We start from the raw sequence: 23,235 nt of genomic DNA, 5'->3' as shown, positions 1-23,235 counted from the left end.
GGCCTCACCTCCGGCGGCAGCCTGAGGGGAAAAAGACCCGCAAGGCGAGACAGGCAGGTGTGAGGCAACATTACTGCATCGCCTCCGGCCTTCAAAAACCGCAGGGAGCCAGGGCCGAGGCTTTGCAGTTCTCTTTCCTAAAGATAGGGCCACCCCACTCACCCACTTGCAGCCTGGCCGCGGTGCAGCCATACCACCACACACCCCTGCGAGGCCCTGGGCTGTCAGGTGGCCAGTGAGACACCATGGGAGACGTCCTTCCTCTGTCCAGTGACACAGCACAGCATGGCTTAGTGGAACCAACTGAAAGAGCCAAGGCAGTTCGGGAAAGACCAACGGTTCTTTTATCCAAATGACATGAAAAAAGAAACCCCAACCTTCAGCATCTAAAGAAGGCATAAAAGTGCAATGGTCCTTGAAAAACAGGACAGAATTAAATTAGGAGAAGCAAGTGTTATAAAGGCCATGGACAGAAAGTTTTCCACAGTGAGGCATATGAGACTAGGCTGAGGAGTCTCACCAGAAAATTAATAGAAGATAGAGGATTTCATCTAGAAGGCTCCATTGCCCATGCGCTACTCTAAAGAAACTTGCTATTCTCTGTAATTAACCTATTGCTGATTTGTTTGAGCTACACCACGCTCTAACTACGTGTGTCAAGGTATCATAAATTATACAGTAGATAGAAAATCTGTAGGAAGTTGATTACCTGCTGAATTTATTCAGTGGAAGCATCTTTAGTTGTGACTGTGTCAAAGAGACAAAGAGAGCCTCATCTGGCATATTTTTGTACCCATTTAATTAAAGTGCCCCAAATACATAGCTTTTGATTTTCCAGTAGGTGGGGTTTTTGTTTTTTAACAGCATAACAGTAAGTAAAAAATTGCAATAATTTTCTCTTCCAAATTTTGCAGCGTATCAGTTGTGATCATAAAGCAAGATACAGTTAACAGTAAAACACAAGGCTAACTATGCTTTCCCCACCTCGAATAGCTGCATACTCTGTTCTTGCAAAGACTATGTGGTAGTTATTCCCACAGACCTCAAACAGCAAGTACAACAAATGCACATACACCTGTTGAAAACACAAAAAAGTTGGGTCAGTCTCAGACATTTGAGCATACCAGTTCATTAGACTCAGACATACTTAGATCAACAACATTTTTTGATTTCTTTTTGGTGAGTTTTGTCCCAGGTTTTGGATACTTTTCCTTGCTATGAATGACCTGGATATATTGGTCATTGCCGCTGTTCTGCGGATCACTGCTGGACTCAATGGAAATGGAATCGGATTCTGTTAGAGATTGCTCCAGCTTTTGCTTTGATTTTGGTTTCACACGTGGCTCAGGATAGTTCAGGTGCACTTTCTTGTAAGCATACGGAGGCCTGTCCAGGTCTAGCTCGAAACCATCGTCCCAGGACTTGTAATGCACTCTGGCTAGATCTTTGCTCATAAGAATGTGGCCATCAGCACGTTCCCCAATGTAAAATCGTGGTGCTGGGCGAAGATCAGACAGTGAGCGAGGGCGATGGGATCTGCTGATGAATTCTCTCCCAAGTTCCTCTTCATCCTCCTCATCTTCACTGGGATGAGGTGAATACATCTGGTGTGGTGTTCGAACAACATATCTTCTGACATTGCGTGGATACAACTCAATAATGTCTCCCGATTCCTCCTTTCTCAAGTGCCTTTGGAGTCGGGAGGTAGAGCGGAGAGATTTTTTGCGTGACTCATTTTCATTAACAACAAAATACCTGGTAGCATATGGTTTACGTCCCACAAAAACAGGAGCCCCTGCCCCGAGAGCATCCGGATTTGCCTGACAGATGCCTTTTCTAAAGAGAGGCTCAGAGTGAACATCTTCGGTGTGCTTTTTGAAAGCGACTGGTGCATAGGGCTTTGTTTTACAGAGCTCACTTGCACTCCCATGCACCACACTTGGGTACCTTTAGGAACAAAAAGAAAGGAAGAAACTATTGAGATACACAGTTATCTATTAATGTAGTTAAAACATATTACAAATTCATTGCTTTTGAAGTCAAACACTAGATTGTAAGGGTGGAAATTACAGAATCTCCATAGTTCTGAATTTCTAGGACCAGTTTGAGAAACATACCCGACAAATTAGGAGATATATTTTCCTCCCTGGGAAAAGAAGCAGAAAACCCACATCTCAAGTATGTTCCTGTTCTATTTTCTTACTATTCTGAGAACTGTTCTTTATTCAAACACTTGGAAAAAAGAAACCAAGAAGTAGCTTAAAGCATCAGTCTGCTGATGTCCAAAACTGGTTGTCCTATGAGGAGACCCGCACAGGCATTCTGTAGAGAGTTCTTTCACTCTTACTCTGTTTGTCTTGTTCATGGAAACACTATCCTGCACAAACTATGTCAGTTATATGCCTAAGAGGAAGCTTAGTATTTACGTTTGCTTGAGATGTTTGTAAACTCCATCAACTACACAATTCCAAAAGTTTTATAACCCCATCTCAGTTAAGGAAGAGTTAAGGAGTTGGTGTCGCCAGCAATCTGAATAGTACCCTTTGTACCTGAACAGTACAAATCTGCTTTTAAAAAAATTCCTCAGCTGTTTTACTGCTCCAGACAGTCTGAATGCACAGCTAGTTTGTAAATGAACACAGGTGTGTCACAAAGCTGCTGCTATAAATGCCATTTCATAACCAAAACAGACTTGCCTGTTTGTGACATGATCATTTCTTGGTTTCTGTACACTTGATACTGAGGGAGCTGGCGTTAAAGACGTTGAAGTTGTGGGAGTTGCGTTGACAGGTCTTGCAACATCAGTTGAGGGCACAGTTTGTGGCACAGACTGGGAAATGGTTTGTATTCTGGTGCTTTTGGTCACGGGAGATTCAAAGTTCAAGACACTGCCATTCTTTCGAGGAGTTGAAGACCGAACAGAAGACTCCTGACTGATAATATCACCTTCTTGATCTGGTCTCTTGTCATTCCCATCCAGATTTTGGATTCTGGCTAGAAAACAGAAATTATTACAGGAACTGCCCAGGCCTATAAAATTGGAAACTGCTGTGTAAATGCAGTGGCTCAAATTCACCCTTCAGTCACGGGAGACAATGCTAACAGAGCCCCACTGTATTCAGAGAGGAGAGACTGGTGTCACACTGGGAGACATGGTGATAAAGGAGTAGACCAGATACTATGGTACATGGCAGATGTAGTATAGGGAAACACTGAAAAACCACCGGACATTGCACTGTCAGATTCCAAAATGGGGAACAACCCAGTGACTACCTTCAGGAGCCTTGTTTTAGTTCACAGTGTGCACCACTTCCAATATAGAGGTGGCCGAATTCAGCACACTGGCTCCACTGACTCTGCTGGTTGCAGCCAAAAGTTGAATTTCATTTCTGTAACAAAGGAAATCCAAAGAAATACCTCTCTGCCCCTAACAGTCACTTCTGAAAACGATAGTGCTATACATCAGGTATTTCACTATTATAGTTCTCATATATAATCTCGACATATAAGGGCGTCACAGTAGCATTGAGATCTAGCCATAAGGCTGCTGAATCATGTCTGCTCTTTGGCTTGGCACATTTTCACTTATTCCTTTCACTGGGAGATATTAGAAGGACGACATCCCTTCTGCAGTTTCTCATCGCGAAAATCTGAGAAGTGGAAGGTACGGGGTTCAAATTCCCTCAGACACAGTAGACAATTTTAAGTCTGAAAGCTTTTCATTGCTGATAAAATATTCAACCTGCTCCTCTTCATCTACTGGCCTCTGAATTTTGTGCAAGGTCTGACAGGATTTGAGTAATCAGAGACACTTCCCAGGTTCTGTCCTTTAGGTGGTAAAAGCAGGAAAATACCCAGTCCAAAGATCCCAGTAGAGTTTAGATATAAACCGCACACCTTGTCCTTCAGTGCTGCCAAGATTAAGTCAAACTGAGCTCAAAAACCATGTAAAAGGAGGACTCTACAGGAAATACAGATTTTTAAATGTAGTTAAACTTCCTGATGTGTATGAGAAATCAAAATGATTTTGCGTCCAACTGCTTTGTTAGTAGAGGCATTTCTAAAGTTCACCAACTTACCTACTGCCATCTGAACCACCTTTTTCTTATCTTCAGTTCTTTCCTAAAATACATTCAGAAGAATAAGCAGTGGTAAATTATATCTGGATTAGAGAGTAAATCCACTGCTGTGTAAGGATGAAAAATACAGGGTTGGTTTTACATTACGAAACACTGAAAGTGACTTTAGAGATTTAATTAGGCTAGTGCTTTACAGAAGATCCACCAAATTGCCGGTAAAAGTGCTTTGTGCTGTACTTACTGCTTGGATCTTCATTCTCAGTTGGTTGTTGGTGAATTTTAATGATCTTGCAATACTTTGTAGGTAATAGATTAGCATGCTAGAAGTGAAAGAGGTGATTATGAGTCACTTCAAACATTTGGGACAGTTTTCTCTCTGAGGCTTTATAAGTCATCAAAATGATATACAGGTTCAGTTGCCACTTTGAATCACTTCCTTTACACCGTGATAAAGGATCACAGCCTTCTTTCAGGCAAACACACAGCAAATAAATAAATGATGCTAAGAACAGATTAAAGAACAGTTCTAATTGTGTCTGTGTGTTTTTTGCAGATCTTTTCATTGTGCATGTAACGCTGGGTGTGTTTCTAGGTTGACTGGGGGTTTTTTTGGTTTAAGTTCTAGACACGCTCAAAATGAAAAATTTGATACATATTTTCTCATCTTTTTTTCCAAGTTCAAGGTTATGGAACAGAATTGCAGCTGAGTTCTCACACTCATAGCAACATAATTTTGTTGACTGACTGGAACAACGCTTTGTTTACACTGGCATGGCCGAGATCAGATCTGGCTCAGCAAAATGGATTACGCTGGCTTTCAGATGAAGTGAAGTCTTAGACTAGACTTCATACTACAAACATTTACATATGTCCTTAGCCAGCAATTTGAAGCAGTCAATAGATCTACTTAAATTTGTAAATATGTTCATATTTACATGTCTGGGACCTCAGAAGAAAAAGTTACATGTAGGAAGTATTGCTTCAGTCTTTTTTTTTTTTTGTCTGGAAAACTCACTGGTGGGATAAACTCTGCATTTGTCTGTAGTTTACAGGGAACAAACTGATACAGAGGTACATGCAAGACAAATGATACTTCACAGAAGCAAAGTGAATTTCAAACTGTTCAAAGTAAACATTAATTCCCAGCTGTGAACAATTATTTAGAAACTAGAGTCAGAAAAGACTTCCACTGGAAAGTCTGCAGCAAGTTAGATTAGATTAACACTTAAGAGCAGACCTTCATAATTGATTTATCTTGTCAGAAATCAGGATGACCGAGTAGCTTCTTTAAATTATAGACTGAGCCCTGTTCACAGTTATAAACTGAACTAATGACCGTGAGGAAATGGAAAATTAAATTCTAGGGAGCTCTTGAGAGGGAAGAAAGATCTTAAAGTGTCCTGGAACCAGCAGCACTGCAAGCCTTGACACAATATAGTGAACTTACTCTAACACAGCATCCCAGAACAAGAATTTGCTTTTGAAAGTGTGATGACAGTCTTTTTAACGCATTTTCATTCCTGTCAGATCCATACACCATGTATACATTGAGGTGCTTTTTTTCTGGTTTTTTCTTTTCAGATACGCTTAGTAAAATTACAATAATGCAGTAGTTGTTCCTCAGTATCAACAATTGACTCTCCAGAGAGGAGGCCAGTACAATACTTACAATAGAAGTAGTAGTGCAGGGAGGACAACCACAGGACTGCTGATGTAAGTAATTACTGTGTTGAACAATGCGGGAAAATCATTTTGAATCGTTTCAGAAACAATATCATATATTTTTTCCTGTCCACTACAAGGCGGGGGGGGGAAGAGAGAGAAGGTAAAATTAAGTTGGACAAAATCCTAGGTACATCAATTTGTTAAGCAATGTCGCACTGAATAAATGAAGTTTCATCCAAAATTGCTTTATTTAAAAACAAAAACAAAAAACCGAACACCAGACGGCAACTTGTTCATTATTTGCTTTTTAACATTTTTTCCAAAGCACAAAAAAAATTGGCCAGGCTTGGAGGGTGCTTGAATTGAGACTCCAGTTGGTGATGTGTGCTAGGTTACTCTGTGGCACATTGCATTAAGTAAACATAAAATAGCTGAACTACATATTCAAAGCAAAATGTCAAGCCTCACTCACGACATTGACATATTAACCTAATTAAACCTTAAGCTGGAAAACATTGGCAGTACAAAAACATTGTCCTGTCTATCAACTTTTTTTTTAAAATAAGTAATCTGGGTATTATTGAACCTGATTAATTTATTGTGAGAGGGTGAAATAAAATCTTTGTAATTGTCATTAGTCCATTATTACTTACCTGAAGGGACCGCAGCTTAAGGACGGCTTATATCGAGCAATAGCAAAAATCGTTGGCAACATGCACAGGAACAACATGAACAGCAACATGGCCAAGTAGAAATTATTGGATCTGCAAGAAGGTGCAACATGTTTCAGATTATACTAATCAGAGACAAAAACAGAGGCAACATAAAAGGTGCAAGTCTGTATCTACCTAACAAGTTCAAGATCTACATTTCTGAAAGATCAAAATCATTCTTCTATGATTAGGAAGTCTGAACAGAGCCAGTTTAAACAGGCTCTTAATGATCAAAATCCCATTTGCAAGGCTTTCCAGAGACCTCTGCTGCAGCCAGAGACCAGTTTGCGGCACCCTTCGCTAAAAACTGACCTTACTGCCCAGTTGTGCTGGGGGAGAAAAAGAGCAGGAGCAGAAGTTGATTCATCTTCAAAACGTGTTAGAAATAAATGACGCTTAAGAGTTAAAGATGCCCTAAATTATTTCCATTTTGAGTAAACAAGATATTCATCATGATAGAAGAAAAATGAGGCAATCTGTTGTGCAATGCAGGAGACAAAAGCAGATACTGGATGTTTCTTTCTTGGAAAGCTATGAAGAAATAGGACTCACAAGAGTTAGCACATGTAGGTTGTTGTACTCAATCAGATTTGTATGGAAATAAAACATTTATGTTAGGCCACATGTATTTGTCTAGGAATATTCCCTGACATATTTTTCACTTCTTGCATATCTTTAACTAGCTGGCTTTAAAATACTCCAGTTTCTCAGTAACTATGGTGTGGGTTTTGGGTTTTTTGGGGGTTTTTCTTTGGTTCTTGGTTTTTGTTGGGTTTTTGTTGTGTGGTTTTTTTCTTTTTTTTCCCCCACAGACCTTTTCTATCAGTATTACTGTCAAATTTGATTGTCAGCTTTCAGAGCTAAAGTCTTCTGTCATCTGGTTCCTATGCACAGAAGACATTTCCATTGTCTGCTTTTGATTTATTCTTTATCTTTTGTTCTTATTTTCACTAACCGAGATGCTCTGAAAACCTGCTGATGTGGCACGTTACACGTTAACACCGCCCAACTTCTCAGATACATGAGTCCAATCAACTTGAGAACATTGAATGCTGGTAAGCAAGGTGAAAAGAAAGCTCCCATCCTGGAAAAATAATATCATGTCAATGCTCAGTGTTGCCAGAAGCAATTTTAATAGCAAAAAACATATGAAAAAACAGATAAATAGCAACTCACTATCAACAGATAATCTCTTATTATAATAAAGTATAAAAGACTGCATTGCCCGTATCCTATTTGAATAGGTTTCTTTGGAAATCATCACATTCACTTAGTAATCAGCCAACGAAGGACTAGAAAAATCACTTATGGACTACATACCAAATCATTCCCTGGTTGTAGACCAAATGCAATACGTTCTCTGCGATTTTGAATTCTCCATATTCTGGCTACAAGAAACACAGTGTAGGATGAATACCTTGTGTTAATCCTTTTTTTCAGATCATTTATTAGAAACATTTGACTGAATCAGTTTGCAGAGAGCACATAGCCTGAAGTGTCCAGATTGAATACCAACTTCTGGCAGGCACAGTAAAATCTACTCTGCAGCAGAGGATTAAATAAACTAATTCCTCTCTAGTTTTCTTCATGTCTTCAGGTAAGGACAAAGAACAGTCCTCAGCCTTTCATGATTTTCTTAAAGGGCTCTACGCTTTTGGTTATTGTTTCTTGGACCACTATCTACAGTATGGGTAGATGTTACAGCTGCAGAAAAGAGAATGTGGGGTGCATCTCCACGTCCCCAACTGTCATCTTTGACTCTAGGACTGCTCCATGATTTCATTTTGGAAAAGACAAAGATTTTTGCACCACAGCCATGAGAGTAGGCTTGAGAAAAACATCCATTCTCAGCATTTACTCTGTGCCCTCCGGTTTAAACTTAGCGTGAGCTGTGCCTCTATAGATATGTGCTACTGTGAAATTATTTATCTGTTGAAAGACTTTAAGGACGTTCAGTACTAAGGGAAGGAGCCTACCCATCTTCAGCATCTTAGTTTGATAAAATAAAGACTGTACTTACGAACTTGCTTTCTAGATCCCAGCACCAGCAATCACTTAAATATCGGACACACAATCCACGGAAAAAATCAATTAGCAGGATGCTTGCAACTGTGAAAATCATGTCGATAATTGAAAGCTTTAGCATCTCCTGAAATACATACAGTTCACACATACTGAGTCATTCTGGAAGCAAATGGACTGCATATGGCTCTTTTGCATTTGTACTTGCATTTTGGCTCAAGCTTAGTATCCTGATAAAATATGATGTGACTATATAAATTATTTCCTTTTAAGCTTTTTCTGTTTGACTTTTTCCTTACTTTGTTCTAGCAAAGAGAGCAAACATAATCAAGCTTCCAGTGTGTCTTTTATTGCTTGCAGCAACAAAACTCTGGTCATGATGGCTTCAAGCTTTTCCTTTTAAGGACTGCTCTGAAAATGTATCTAGATAAACTGAAAAGCTCTAAAATTGAACATAGCACAACATTATTTTAATTTTTAGCAAATGCAGATTAGGAATAAGTTGATGATATAATGAAACCATTACGTACTTGGCCAACATACGTCTCCCAGCACTGATCCTGTGGGTTCTTGGTGCTAAAGGGAGCTGTTTTGTTAACCAGCGAGTCAGAGACTGTCAGGCCATGACTCTCTTCCAATGTGAAAACGCCGTTTCTCTTAATTTGTACATCAGGAATAGTTGTAGATAAATTGCCTTCTTTAGAAAGAGTTTTGTTTGCTAAAAAGGTGGTAGAATTACTTGTGTTGTTGTTAACGTCGGAGTCCTGAAATAATAGAAGTCCCAAATGCTACTTTTTCAACTGTACATACATGCAGATGTCTGTACCTTCTACAAGGTACACACAGAGAGGCATTTCTTCATGTATTTTCAAGCAGTAATTAGGTGATTTAAGTAGCTGTCAGTGTACAGATGAAACTCATAAGGACAGTACTGAAAGCTGATATTAGGTAGCTGGAAATATTTGGTGTGAACTGATGATATTTTTTTTGGTAGTAGTAAAGCAATGCACAGAAGTCTATTTATTGTGATACATTAGCAATCAGACGGATCCAGTTATCCTAAAAAACTACAAGAGTTGTAGTTAATCATTACAAACTAAACTTAACTTTACAGTCGTACCAAACTGTAATGTGTTTTAATCCATTTCAATCAAATTTTCATCTGACTTCGTATACATCACAACAAAAGGAATTCTCTCTATGAAGTCAACTAGATTTACCCATCAGAACACATCAGGTTAAAACTTACAGTGACACTCATACTGTCCACTTTATCCAGGAGTGCAATGATTAAACTGTAGAGGTTCCCCAGGTATAGAACAAGAACCCTGAAAAAAAAAAAGAATAAGATAGGATCTATTGGCATTGTTATCCCATTGACTTCTCACAGCTCTCTGGTTTGGCTGGACAACACATGAGCAGAACACATCTCTTCCTCTCTTTCTTCTCACATATTTTCTATGCCCATACCTGGCAAGCTGGAAGCGAAGAGTGGTCCTTGGGTGATACATCTCCAGAGCTGCCACAAGTTCAAAAGCAGAGGGTGCAATCATTGTGATCAGTGACACAACTACGCTTACCTACAGAACAGAAAATTGTAGCAATTTTGTAGCTTCCTATGTAGGTCTTCTGTGGTACCTTGACTGCTGTTTGAAATACTGCTGATGCACATGCTTTGACGATTGCTTTTCTTGGAGCAGATGCTTTAAAAAGTTATTATTAGCATTAGTAATAACAGTAGTTATGATCCAAATTTATGGATCTGGAGTACCACTCCAGAATCTTTACTCCAGATGTTGTAGCTTTAAAGTTTCTACTTAATTAATTAAAATAAAAACTTAACATGTGGGAAATATGAAGCAGTCATCTTCCTCTGAAATGGATGAGTAGCTTCTCCATACCCATTCACTTCCCACTCAATATCCACTCATTTCTCTGAAGAGAAATATTCACAGAGCACTCAGTAACCCCCAGTCAAAATCAGCAGCTGTTGGCAAAGCTGATTCCTTTCTAGTCCACTGGCCTAGCATTTGCTCAGCTCAGTCATGGGCACAAAACTACATTTGTAAGTGGCAGGAGAGTTTATGGTTTGTCCTCATGAAATAAGAGCCAGCTAGACCTGCAGTCTGTGAAATGAGGACCTGCAGCATCCCCCTGCCCACCTCTGTCTGCTAATACCTTGCTGCAAAGCAGAGGCAGCAAGTGTGCGAGGAGACCTCCGGGGAACCACTCTGCCCTCTCATTCCTCCTTTCTCCTGGCCGATCTCTTGCAATTCACACCTCAGTGCACACTGTTGCTACAGAGAGCCCTGAGACAGTAATCCGACTTCTAACACAGAAGTGACAGAAGGATGACGTACCTCATTTTTTTCCCAAAGAGTTAATTCCTTTTTGGTGCGCTCTAACCTTTGGGATCGATCCACGACAAAGTATATGATGTAAATACTGCCAGCGAGCGAGAGGAGCACGAGGATGTTTGCAATAATTCTTAAGCTTATAGTCACTGCCCTGGGGGGGGAAAAATAAAGACACAGCCAATGGAGTAGGTTGTCTTATGACACCAGGGGTCTTTTCTAACATCGTTTTTAGATGTATGAAGCAAGCAGATTAGCATTGCTATCTGCTTTGAAACAGTGATTTGGAAAGTATCTCTGGTCTCATATACATACAAGTTTTTGCTTTTCTTCTTTTCCTGCTCTTCCAATATAGCTTCCTGGAAAGAAATACAACATTATCATTTTAATAGGGTTCAGCAAAAATAGCGCACATATCCTTCACATAAAGTATCAAGTATACTAATAAAAAAACTTTGCATTCTGGAAGTGAAAGCAGATAAATACCTCTCTGTCCTGCATAGCTTTTTAGGAGTGATAATTAAGCTTAAATAGTGAAGCGGATTTCTAAGAAAGAAATCTGCAGCAATGAAATACTTGTGCACATTCAGTCATGAATATTCAGTGGGTACAACCAGAGGTTTACACTCCTCGATCTTTTTGCAGAAAGTGCCTATAGAATCCCTGTGTCAGTAACACAGAACTGTCAAATGTTATCCTCAGTCATTGAAATAACTAAATATCATAGCTTATTAATTTCTCCTTGACACAATTTGAAGCCATTTTCAATTCAGTTCAATGACTTAATGACAATACACCAAATCTGGGAAATTACATTTGATGAAAGCCATATCTGTTCTTAAATTCTAAATGGATAACATCTGTATTTAAAGCCATTTTCTAATATTGAGAGAGCTATAAGATATCTCTGGACCATTTGTTATGGAGAGATGAAATAAATGTGTTTTCACATTGTTAACATGAATTTTATTCTATTATTCAATGAAATTACATGACAAACAAATTCATTTCTAGCTGTCTAACTTCTTGCCACACATACAGTGGCATAAAATAAATAAGTTAAAAAGAAATAAAATAAAGAAATAAAACTCTTCTGAAGAACACCACAATGGCCTTGCTGGGACAGAACGACAGTGTCAACAAATGTGATGGGACTGTGATACCTCACAAATGCAATACCAGCCCTCCCCTAGACAAACAGTTCTGTAAATAAATACCAAAAACCAATAGGAAATGCAAGGGAACGAGAGGAAAGACATATGTAACTTACAGATTAACAAACAAATCAGCTCTAAAGAATGTGAAGGTCACTTGCTCACCCTAATGCTGTTAACTATGGCAGCAGCTTTGCTCTCTGCAGCCTCAGGGTTTCCTATTAAATAATCCCAAGCACAGAAAAGTCTCCAACAGAAAGTGTAATTTTCATCGGAGGCACTCGCTAAACTCATTCTTGAATTCTTTGCCATTCTGTAAAAAAATAACAAATATTCAACTGTTGTTAGCATATGAAGATAAATACAAAGGAAATCTATGGTTTGGTTCATAGTTTTCAGATGTCTGTGCCTTTAGAAGTACCAAGGGTTTGCAGCAATAAGGAAAATAAAATGGGGTGAGGCTCAGAGCATGAACTTTGCTTTTGTTCTAGTGCAGAAGTGACTCACTGCGGAAGGACATCTTGATATTTACATTCTTTATGGTTGATAAATATAGCAAAAACATCTCACTAGAGCTGTGGACTCAAACAGATTTCAGTTTTACAATTTCTAGGCAGAATCCAGTGGGAAGATACTATCACTGAGATCACTGTTACTGTAATTACAAGTTAGTTTGTCAAAACTAGTGACCATACACAGGATCTGTTTGTTTTCTGTATTGTTTTCACCCTCAAAATATAAGTTATTGTCAAAAAAAGACTCAGTGCCATTTTACAGACCTTGGGAAACAGATGAAAAACCCACCTACTCACCTCAGATAGGCAAGATGGCAGGACATTGCAGAGTGTAAGAAATTAAATGAAGACTAATAGTTTATGAAAGAAAGGTCATCCAAAAGGACAACGTTAAAAGGGGAACTGTAAGCAGCCAAGCAAAGAGTCAGAGAGCAAAGGCTAGAGAAGACCTAATCATATCCATAAACTGCAGATGTGTAGATCAGTGTCAAACATACTGGTGACCCTTGGCACAAACCAGCAGGTAGAATAAAAATAAATGAAAGAGGAAGGTTCCGCTTCAAAACTGGGAGTTATTACAGGCAGTGCTATAAATGTCCCTGGCCTGCACTGTGCCAGATAAATAGGTATCCAGAAGGGAAGGGAAAGCAAATCAGGAGAGGATAGAGTGACCTTGGCCCTCTCTAAGAACTGCACTTTCCTCAATTTATGGTCAGTGCCAGCAACCTTGCTCTCTCTGCTAAAGTAACTCCCACTCCTGGCCCTTCAACAGCAGAGGAATGAAGCTGACGTTCAAATGGGATGCCACGTACTGGCTGAAACAATGCAAATGGTACTACACCTAGGATGGCATTTTTATATTTGTATTTCAGTAGAGGGGAATAGTAATACTGAAAGCATTACACTTAAAAAATAAAACTATGTCATAGCAATTTATACCAGAAGAAAGGAAAACAGAAAGGACTTCCATGAGTGTTGGACCTTACACTATACACACACAAAGCACACAGATCATCTTTTGTGCTGCCCTTCTTTTACAGACTAGGAAACTGAAGAGAGAGCAAAGATAAATGACAGCAAGATAAAAAGGAAACTGGAACTGAACTCAGTTTGCCTCCCTGATATTAGCAGACCTGAACAGATAAACAGAACTACGCAGAATAAATACAGAGGAAATGGGATAAACACACCATTAACGATTGACTGAACACACAAGCCTATGAACAGGGATAAGTGGAAAGGCTTACTTTTTTAAGAGAATGATGAAGCTGTAAGCGAACACTGCCATTCCAACAAGGAAGTAGGCAAGGGGCAGCCGATATCCAGCTTTCCCAATCTTCCTGTCACGACCGTAGTAGCCATAAAACAAAACAGAGTACTTGAGGTAGCCCTGCAAAGACCAGAGGCCGTAAGTAAGAGCAGTAAATCATGATTACAACAGAACAGCGATAGAGGAACAATAAAAAGAGTGGTTTGAGTCTTGCCCCTAGTGACCAGATGGTGTCCAGGTCTTGAGCAGATGCGATGTGCTCCTTGGGGATGGTCTTGCTGACTGTGCTGCCAAACGGTGCTCCGGCCAGTAGCTGGGAAAGAGAGAGGAGATCTCAGGAGCTGAGCGAGTCCCTCTGACCTGGGGCTGCCCCGCAGAACCCCCCAAGCACTGCCCACACAACACGGGTGATGCTTTCAGGACAGGAAGCATTGGGTCATTCCTTGTCCTAAACTAGAAACTCCATGAGAAAACCTGCATTCATTTTCCACTAAACCAGAGAGGGTTTTTTACTCTTGGTGGTCTACCTATGAGTAAATTTAGTGGTCCGTAGACATCTTCAAAATGTCTGAGAAAAGAAAAGAGAGATCAACTGAAATAATTAACAAAATATCTTCTAAATTTACGTTTGTTTTAATGTAAGCATTTTTTAATTAAATATGAATGTGTTTGATCTCAGAATGGTATTTCAAGATTAAATCTACTTTTCCTTAAAAATGTAAAAAAAATGAAAGTGAATAACCTTTTTTATTTCAGTTTACTTTTTTGCTTGTTTTGACTACTTTTTTTAGTTTAGGCAGAGAGAAGTAAAATTAATTATTGCCATGCTTTTCTGATAACATTATTAAAGCACAAGTTAGATGAGGCAAGATAATATTTACAAATAATTTAACGAAGTTAAAATATAGCCTTACTCGCATGCAAGAACTAAACACAGATGTGGCTGCTCAGAACTTCTAGAAAATGATTTCTAATGGGCAATAATCCAGAGTATGGAGAGGAATGTTATGGTTTTCTGCCTGTAAATGACACTAATAGGAGCTGAGCATACTCAACACCAACTACAGCTTTTAGGGTTTGGTTCTCCATTTTAGTAATCGGATAAAACGTATTTTGTAAAAGCATTAGTACCATGTTGACAAAATATCTTCTGTAACGCTAATAGCAAAATTCTTTTATCCTTTGGCAGAAAAAACCTCTTAATAGTAGAATTTATTTTAAATAATTAATTTTGAACTCTACATTTCAAATTGATGTATGCTTTTGAGCGTGGCATTTGTTTAATTTGGAAAGGAAAGTGCAACAGTAAGCATTTTTCTGTAAATATTAGCGACATGTTCTTACCTCTGGTAAAACTACAAATGCTCCTGTCATTATGGTAAGTACAATATTGATTCCAAACAGCCATCTCAAGAAGATGAAGTAAGAGGCAACTCCAGACCCAAAATGACCTTAAACCACAGAAAATAGTTATCTGAGCTACACACTCTGTAAAAGCTCATATCATTTATTCATGAAGTATTATTTGAATAATGAAACAAAAGAAAAACCTTTCTTATTCATGCAGGGCACACAACAAAGTAGAGAAAATGTTAACATGTCATTGAGGAAAATAGAATTCCAACACAGACTCCGTTGGGGAAGTCTCACGATCACCAGCAACCTTTCTGCAAGCAGCTGCTGTTGGGTGGCATTGTGCATCTGTTTTCCTTTCCCACTGAAGCACAGAGGTACAACCTGGAGGCTGATGTCTTGTTAAGGGCTACTTTAATTCAATTCAAAGACTCAAGGGCTGGAGATGCAGCCACACTTAACCCATGGCACATCTGGGGATGCTGGCCTGAGAGTGCTGCCCCATGGACCCTGATGAACTGTAACCAAACCTTGCTGCATTTTCAGTACTACAATGGGATAAATCTGACTTTTGAAATGTCACCCATTATTAAGACCCTAAGTGAGAACAGTGCAGTGTCTCTGGCATGAAGAAAAAAGGAAAAAGCAAAGTTTTAATGAAAATGTCAGTGCTGAAAGTTTGCATTTAACTTTTTTCCCAAATATTATTTGAATCAGTAAATTAAAAAATAAACCCTAAGACAAAGTATTTTAACAAGCACTTTACTGTTCAATATAATTAAATCTTTATACTTACTCTCAATTTTCTTTATTCTCATTTCCCAAGGAATAAAAATTACCACAAAATTATATGCCAGTCGAATAAACTTCCTCCAAAGCTGACCAAAAAAATAATAAAAAAAAAGATAAATGAGAAATATGACACTTCTGCATGAAAAAAATAAAAACAGAAATGCAGAGTATTTTGCTTACTAAGATCTTAGAGCATGTCTGTGGGTAAGGTGGGTACAGCAAACTATGATGGGTTTTAGAATGAAAAAATGTAGGGGCCACAGGAGTCCTTGGCTCATTTACCAGCCAAATGCCAACAAACATGAGACAGAGCACCCTTTGTACACCTCTGAGGGCGCAGTCAGGGCCACCAGTCTACATCTTTTACACACAAGGGCTGTGAGGAGTGCACACGGGGAAGCCAATGGTGCTGTTTCCTGTCCCCTTCTCTATGGCTGGGGCCTGTGGAGGGGAGAAAGAGCAGAGAAGGCCCAGACAGTGGCTCCAGGCAGCAGAAGTCATCCCAGTTGGGTATTGCCAGGATGCTTGGCCTCTGTGGAATTTATGAGGGAATTCTGGTGCACTACACATAATAAACTTGGTTTCTAGGATAAAAAAATGAACACACAATTGACTTCAAATCTAAGAGGCGCATAATGCAAGTTTTTCTTAAAGGGAAAATAGGCTTTCATATTCAACAGCAGCAACTTCAACTACTGTATTCTCAGCTCTGTGTATTACAGCTGACACCTGCAGAAAACCTGTCGTTCTATTTTGTAGTGTCTTTATTTATAAACTCCATTTTTTCCATGGTCAGAGGAAAGCATCTTCCTGCACACAGTGGTGTGTGCATATACACTTGGAGAAGAAACAAATTTTGCAAGTGAAAAATTGCAGTGTAGTTTTTGATTTGTTAAAGTAGAGCTATAACATTACAGTAGCAACAGAAAAATAGTATTTGTATATCATGTAGTATCATAAAGTATTTTTAGTACAGCTAGAAATTAAAAAAGCCTGTATTTTAGTCAGCAGCAGTGTCAATATTGTATCATGTAATTTCATCTCCTAAAACCAAAGGGAAATAATTACCATTTTACTGACTGAATGTATCATCAATCTCTTTGGCTGAAGTTAATTAATTTTTATGGTGGTATGGGTATTTTATTGCATGAACAGGAAGTATTTTAATTAAACAAAGAGACTGGAGATGCTGTGAATTGCATGGGAATTGCTGGGATTGCTACTTGCATTTGAAAACAGGGTTCAAGAAGCTGAGAAAGGAATCAGGCAGCTTGTGCTAGTTGTACTGCAGATTTATAAAGTATACAAAGCTACCCATGTGGGAGTCGTGTTTGTTAAAATTATAATTAGATAGCTATCACCTCTTTTCCTGCCTACAGTATACCTGATTAAATTATTTATACTCTTAGAACCCAGAGCATGGGCATCTGGCATCAATTGCAAGTGTAGAAAAATACAATGCAAATATTAAATAATTGAACTGAAAAGCAAAAATGCTTTCAGTGTCAAAACAGTAAAAGGTATTTTAACTCAAATTTTCATAAATGATAGGATGAATGGATTGTTCAACTATGAATAGTTTGTATTTTGCCAACTTTAAAAACTTACTTAAAACTTATACACTTACAGCTGAAATTTATTCTTAGCACATGTTCAACCATTGCGTTCATAATTCTATAGTGCTTGTTTAGCAGTGCTACAGTTTTTGTGTCCTTGGTCACCATGCTGTTTTCTGAGAAAATACGTGAAAATGAAGCCCTTCAAGTTAGAAAAAAAATGCAGCTCATTCTGTTGAATATGTTGAACTCATACAGTTCCCCTACAGATAATGAGTGGTGCTAATTAACTGCTGAATTATATCACTGTGCTGAATATTTTCAAGCACATACACACAATAGAGGCAATTAGATAAGATAAGAACTTTTAATCATCGTGAACTCTTAAGATGAAAGCCTTGATTTTGTTATAGGAAGGCAAATATGAACAAAAAAATGAGCCCAATCTCTGATTTACTGAAATATAGTGCAGATCCTTAGTACCTGTCTTTCTAGGTAACATGCTAGTTCCACCCAAGTCAAAGGCAAAAAACAGTATTTATTTTAACAGCATTTGTTACTTCCATTGCATTTGCCACACACACAGAGGCAGAACAAGAAAAAATGACTCTTCGCTACCTCGGAAAGTTATAGCTTTTGCTGTGGGTCAACGTAACAGAACAACAGATACATACGCAGTTCAGGTGAATTAAATGCATGGTGTTCTATTTACTGTTAAAACCTTGCCTTTTTGAATTTACATAAGTTACTCATTATGATGACAAAAGTATTCTTGACTGCTTAGATGACTAAAGATCTCTCCTCTGTTGGTTGCATATTGGGGACAATTTCCTACATGTTATTAATTTCCAGAAATTAGAGGCCAGGGTCTATTTTCAGTGATGTAAAGCCATTTGGTAAGTTTAGATTCAAATTCTTTGAGTATCATGCAAGCAAAAACCTTCTCTAACAGTGTATTTACCATAAGCTATTGTAGAATCTTGTTGTTAGTATCCCATTCCCATCACCCCCTTCTAGTAGGCATCAATACTTGTAGATTATTTGAGAAGGAAGGTTATATTGCCTTAATATAAGGACATCTATCCTGCAACACACATCAAATTAGTCTGCAAAAATGTAATTACTAAATTCAAAATAGAAAAAAAAATATCAACTTTTAACTGCTTTTTCCTTCCTCTACAGAGTTCCTGAGTTGGAGATCAGGACTGCATAGCAAACATACACTTCTGTGAATGAAAACTGCAGATGACTATAGATATAGAAAAGAGCTGTAATATAACAAAAAGCAGCCATACCTCTGCGCCAGCAGCTTGGTAACCTCTTGTTCTCGTCAGCCTCCCTTCATACTTCAGCACGATCTCCTTTGCCTGCCTGCACAAGTGAGCCCATTACTCGGAGCCCCTCATTCTGCACAAGCAGCAACTAACAAAGTTGTCAAATGCTCTGAAATACAACCGTGGACTGTCTCACCATAAAATCCTTCACCAGGCAAAGCCTTTTTCTTTTCCTATTGAGGTTTCTACTGACACTTTAAAACCACTGAGAATTTTGTCTGAGAAAACTCAGCATTCATAAGTGCAGGGAGAGCTTTCTATTCCTCTGATTTTTTTCTGTTTTTTGATTCAAAGTCTTTCTTTTAAAATGCACAACCTAAATAAGTAAAAAGATCCCTGTTACAGTGTGGTTAATCTCATGTGGATACTAACACTTCTTCTTCAAATATGGTGTAGTGCTCTTGTAAGATGCAGAGAGGTGCATGTTCACGTGCTCATACTTCTGGTCATACGCAGTCTGTGACCTCAGCAGAAGGTGGATGGGGACCACCAAAACCTCATCAACAGAAGCAGGAAGGCAGCAAGTCACAAACTCTGTCTAAGAGAGACAAATCCCTTTGCTTCCAAGATTACACAAAGGCTCTACTGCTGGTAGGGCTTCTTTATGATGAAAATGCTACTCTAGTATTATACAGAATTTTAAGAGAAAGATTCCACATGAAAAGGAAAAATAAAGCAAGCTCTAAACAGACCACCCTGTGAAAGACCTGATGAAATTTAGACAGGCAGCCCAGAGTTATGACACTCACTCTGTCATTATGAATTGGGAATTCTTACAATAATTGCAATCTTAAGCTGCGAAACATGTTATTAGTACACTGGATGAACCTTTTAGACCTACAGACATCCAGAATTTACTGCCCTTTACAATAGATTACCTGAAGATTATGGCCAGCTTCTGTTCTCATTCCATGCAATTGACACATCCCATTACCTTGAAAATTGCAAACTGTTATTTTGTTTCTGGGACAGAGTGAAAAAAATTGACTTAAAAAATGTATTACTGAGCATTACCAACAGCCTTTTCTTAGACCACTGAATAACCGACATATCATTTTAGTAGTTAATAGCCGAAGTGTGATTTCATGCTCTCTCTCCTGTATGGCGATTGTCTCAAAGGAGCCACAGGCATGCACAGGAGACAACTCCGCCCGCAGACTTCCCACCCTGAGGCTCCTGCCTTTGGCCAGCTCTCAGATCTCGTCAGAGCATCCCCTCAGCATGCTTGCTTAGCAGCTCTTACTCATTCCTGAGCTCAATCCTTTCCAGTTCACACTGGAAAACTTCTGTGGCTGGAAGTGCCATCATAGTCAGTGAGCCTGAAAGCTTTTGTGCTAACACCTTTACCTGAGCGCCCTCAGCTTCTGCCTCATCGGCCACGGCCGGCAGCGGATGTTGGACATGATCTCCTTCTGGTACTGGATGTTCTGAAAGATCTGCTCTGGGTCGTGGCTCTCAGCCTTTTCTTCACCAGTATCATCGTCAGAGTTGCTGACAGCCCAGCACACACCCCACAAGAGGAAAACCAAGACAAATGATTCCCATTCAGATCCCCAGAAAACCGTTTATTTGCTCTATTAGAGCACAGCAGTGAGACAGGGGACTCGAATGACCTTACTATTATGAAGTCAATGAATAATTTGGATGATTTCCCCATCTCCAGCATGTGCCTCTTTTCCTCCCCACCGCTTGCTACTCAGTTGTAAATTATCCCTGCTCCCCACCACAAATCCCAGTCTTTCCTCTCTGAGCATTTCCAGCCATACAGCTCGTACATCTTGCTAGCAAGACACTGTATATTTTTCTGGAACAAAGTGCTGTCTAAAAATTTCCAGCAAGTACAATTAACATTCATTTATTCACCACGTGGTGTTGGTATTTTATTTTGATTGCATTAGTGATAAAATATTTCCTTTTTAGAATGGGGGAACAGATGCTTAGATCACACTTAAACCACCATTTCTGAGGGAGATGGGATTGCAGGACCCCAGCACACCAAGAATTGCTCATCCCTGTAAAAGATTTATATGCTTTGATGCAGATTTCCGTGGATGATTATTAAATCATCTTTTCTGATGTTGTCACCACATTTACTGAACTACAGCTCTCAGTTTTCTGTTTGAAACAGGGTATCATGTATGAAACAGCAACAATATTCCTATTGTTGTAGAGGCTTAGGTCTAAAAACCTGTGGTGACTGTTTCCTCCAAATGAAAACACAAGATCTGAACTACTGCAACAAGCACCGGCGAGGAAGTTTTCTAATTGCATTGCTCTGTACTTGTTGGGAAAGTTCCCTGCAATTTTGCTGAAAACGTGACAGCTTTTAATCACTTAGAAATGAATCATAACCCGAGCCATGACTTCTAAGAACATTCAAAGGACATACGCTGATCCATCGGTCCGCAGTCCCATCCCCTCAGTCACAGAGAGCATTCAAGGCAAATGTATTATTACACAGGAAAACTACTGAGAGGTTTCTTACCCTGCTACACCCTGAGCTCATTGGAGTTACACTGTTTTATGTACAGTATTTGTGTTGCAGTATGAAACATGACTGTTGTGAAAATAAAAAAGCAAAGAGGTTTGAAATACATCTAAATGTAGAGAGAAGAGTGATTTTTCTCACGCTCCCTTCCATGTTACCACAGTCTATCTAAATGAAAGTGAGAACACGAGATCTAACTTTGTGCTAGATAAGACAGATTTGCACTTCAGGAGAGAGGAGGGTCTCTTACCTGTGGGGTGGCTCCTGGTAGGTGTAGATGCCTGCGTGCCGCTTCGCTGTCCGATACTTTTTGCAGGACTTGGCAGTTTTGGCTGCAGCAGGTCCCGATGCTGCTGCCATGGTGGCAGCTGCCGCCCGCACCAGGTGAAACTCTGCTGCACTAGATGGAAGCCTTCAGCTCGCCGGTCAGATGTCTCATAAGCAGCCAAATGTTATTAAGTAGAGAGCAGCGAGCGACTGCGAGGATTGCTGCCTGCGCCTGGTGCTCCAGCAGTGGAGAGGGCCTCTGCCTGGCACTGCCTGCCTGCCTTAAAGCCACAGTGCACAGCAGCCCTTGCCAGGGCCCTCTTAAGTGAGATTCCCAGAAGCAAGGTAGGGAGCAGAGTTAAAGGGTGGGCCAGCTGTGGGTCTTAATTCTCAGCCAAGGTTCCCTTGTTACAGGTGAGGTGTTCCCCCAAAGCACCATCCCACTACACCACGCTGGCCTGGTCTGGGTGATGTTTCCAATGAACACACTGGACATACTGCGGACATCTTTGCTTCACATGCTTGAGAGAATGTTACTGCTCAAGTAAAGCAAGACAGCTTGCATTTTGGCCTTTACTAACAGAGAAAAATATGATGTGACTCTGCTGCAGGACTTCTGGACCCTCTCCGCATGATCTGTTTCTTATACCAAAATTCATGGCTTTTCTTTTGGAGGTATCACAATACCTGCTATTCAGACAAATACAGATTATCAAGCAATTCACTTTTCCTTGATATCTGGAGTATCTTAATTACATCAAATTCCACTAATTACTCTATCATCCTAAAATTTGCAGTAAGCATTACCTAGATTATTGATAATGGTTATTTCTAGAGCTAAACCACGGGAAAACATTACCATCTGATGCTCATTTCCCATTTCTTCAGTTGTACTAAGCTAATTTTATTACAAAATCAATCTAATAGATACTAAAAGTATATTTAACACACAGAATCACTTTAAAAGACAACAAGTGGACTGGTGCTGTCCCCTGTATTAAATAACTATTCTATTTTACTTTCTGTATGTCCTGGGGAAAATTCTTGCTCACCTATGCCTCATTTTCCATCCTTAAATAAGGATAGCACTTCTGCGTTTCAGAGGAATGATGTGCTGGGTGCCTATCATATGATGCTGACTTATTATTACATCATTAACTGCCATCATATGGGCATGAACTTCATAATTCCAAGTATTCATGTGCATAATAAAACTGATAGTAAAACACCAGTTTTCAGTTTTGAATGTCTCACAACCAAAATACAGCAGCAGAAGCTTTGACTCGGTTTTTATCTACTAAAAATGTAATTAATCCATATAATCCAAAATTAACTACTGGGCAACTGACATACTGTACTTGCCTGCAATTGTATTTTCATGGTGGAGAGTCCCCTGACACAGTTCCTATAGTCAACATCAACAATGGCGGTGTTGGGTTGTTGGGACAGCATAGACTGCTCCAAGGTTTGTCAGGACCAGGGCAGCTGACGAACTTGGTCAAGTGAATTTCCAATGCTTTTATCCATCACGTAAGTAGCAGGTATTCTAGGAAAGATTATGAAAACAAAGCAATAGAGACCATGAAAATTGATATGAATAGTTTCTATGGCCATAATTTGATGCTCAGACCATGAAAGAGAAAGGAAGAGTTTACAGAGAGTCTTCACTTGTT

At 39.3% G+C, this 23,235-nt stretch overlaps 1 protein-coding gene across 1 annotated transcript; it reads right to left on the bottom strand.

The window, feature by feature from the left end:
* Positions 1-1,106: 1,106 nt before the first annotated feature.
* TMC3 (transmembrane channel-like 3) lies at positions 1,107-21,655 on the bottom strand. The gene is made up of 22 exons (XM_010192887.1): positions 21,546-21,655; positions 20,155-20,298; positions 18,769-18,844; positions 15,922-16,003; positions 15,117-15,223; positions 13,987-14,085; positions 13,750-13,892; positions 12,153-12,300; positions 11,149-11,192; positions 10,840-10,987; positions 9,950-10,059; positions 9,729-9,807; positions 9,010-9,243; positions 8,478-8,606; positions 7,778-7,845; positions 7,413-7,541; positions 6,398-6,508; positions 5,749-5,874; positions 4,321-4,399; positions 4,080-4,122; positions 2,697-2,994; positions 1,107-1,947 (listed from the first exon to the last, which is right to left on the bottom strand). The coding sequence occupies exons 1-22, from the start codon at positions 21,653-21,655 to the stop codon at positions 1,107-1,109; spliced, it is 3,348 nt and encodes a 1,115-aa protein (XP_010191189.1).
* Positions 21,656-23,235: the final 1,580 nt, after the last annotated feature.

Source organism: Mesitornis unicolor, unplaced genomic scaffold (genome assembly GCF_000695765.1).
Source record: "Mesitornis unicolor isolate BGI_N332 unplaced genomic scaffold, ASM69576v1 scaffold1961, whole genome shotgun sequence".
Taxonomy (NCBI): Eukaryota; Metazoa; Chordata; class Aves; order Mesitornithiformes; family Mesitornithidae; genus Mesitornis; species Mesitornis unicolor.
Note: the sequence above shows the minus strand (reverse complement) of the source record. Positions and strands in the feature narration are given on the sequence as shown.

Excerpts from the sequence above, each read along its gene's own strand:
- TMC3 (XM_010192887.1), bottom strand. The coding sequence starts at position 21,655 with ATGGCAGCAGCATCGGGACCTGCTGCAGCCAAAACTGCCAAGTCCTGC. Across the intron at positions 8,607-9,009 it reads GGGAGACGTATGTTGGCCAA|GAGATGCTAAAGCTTTCAAT; the intron begins GTACGTAATGGT and ends TATGTATTTCAG. Across the intron at positions 5,875-6,397 it reads TTAAGCTGCGGTCCCTTCAG|TGGACAGGAAAAAATATATG; the intron begins GTAAGTAATAAT and ends CCCGCCTTGTAG.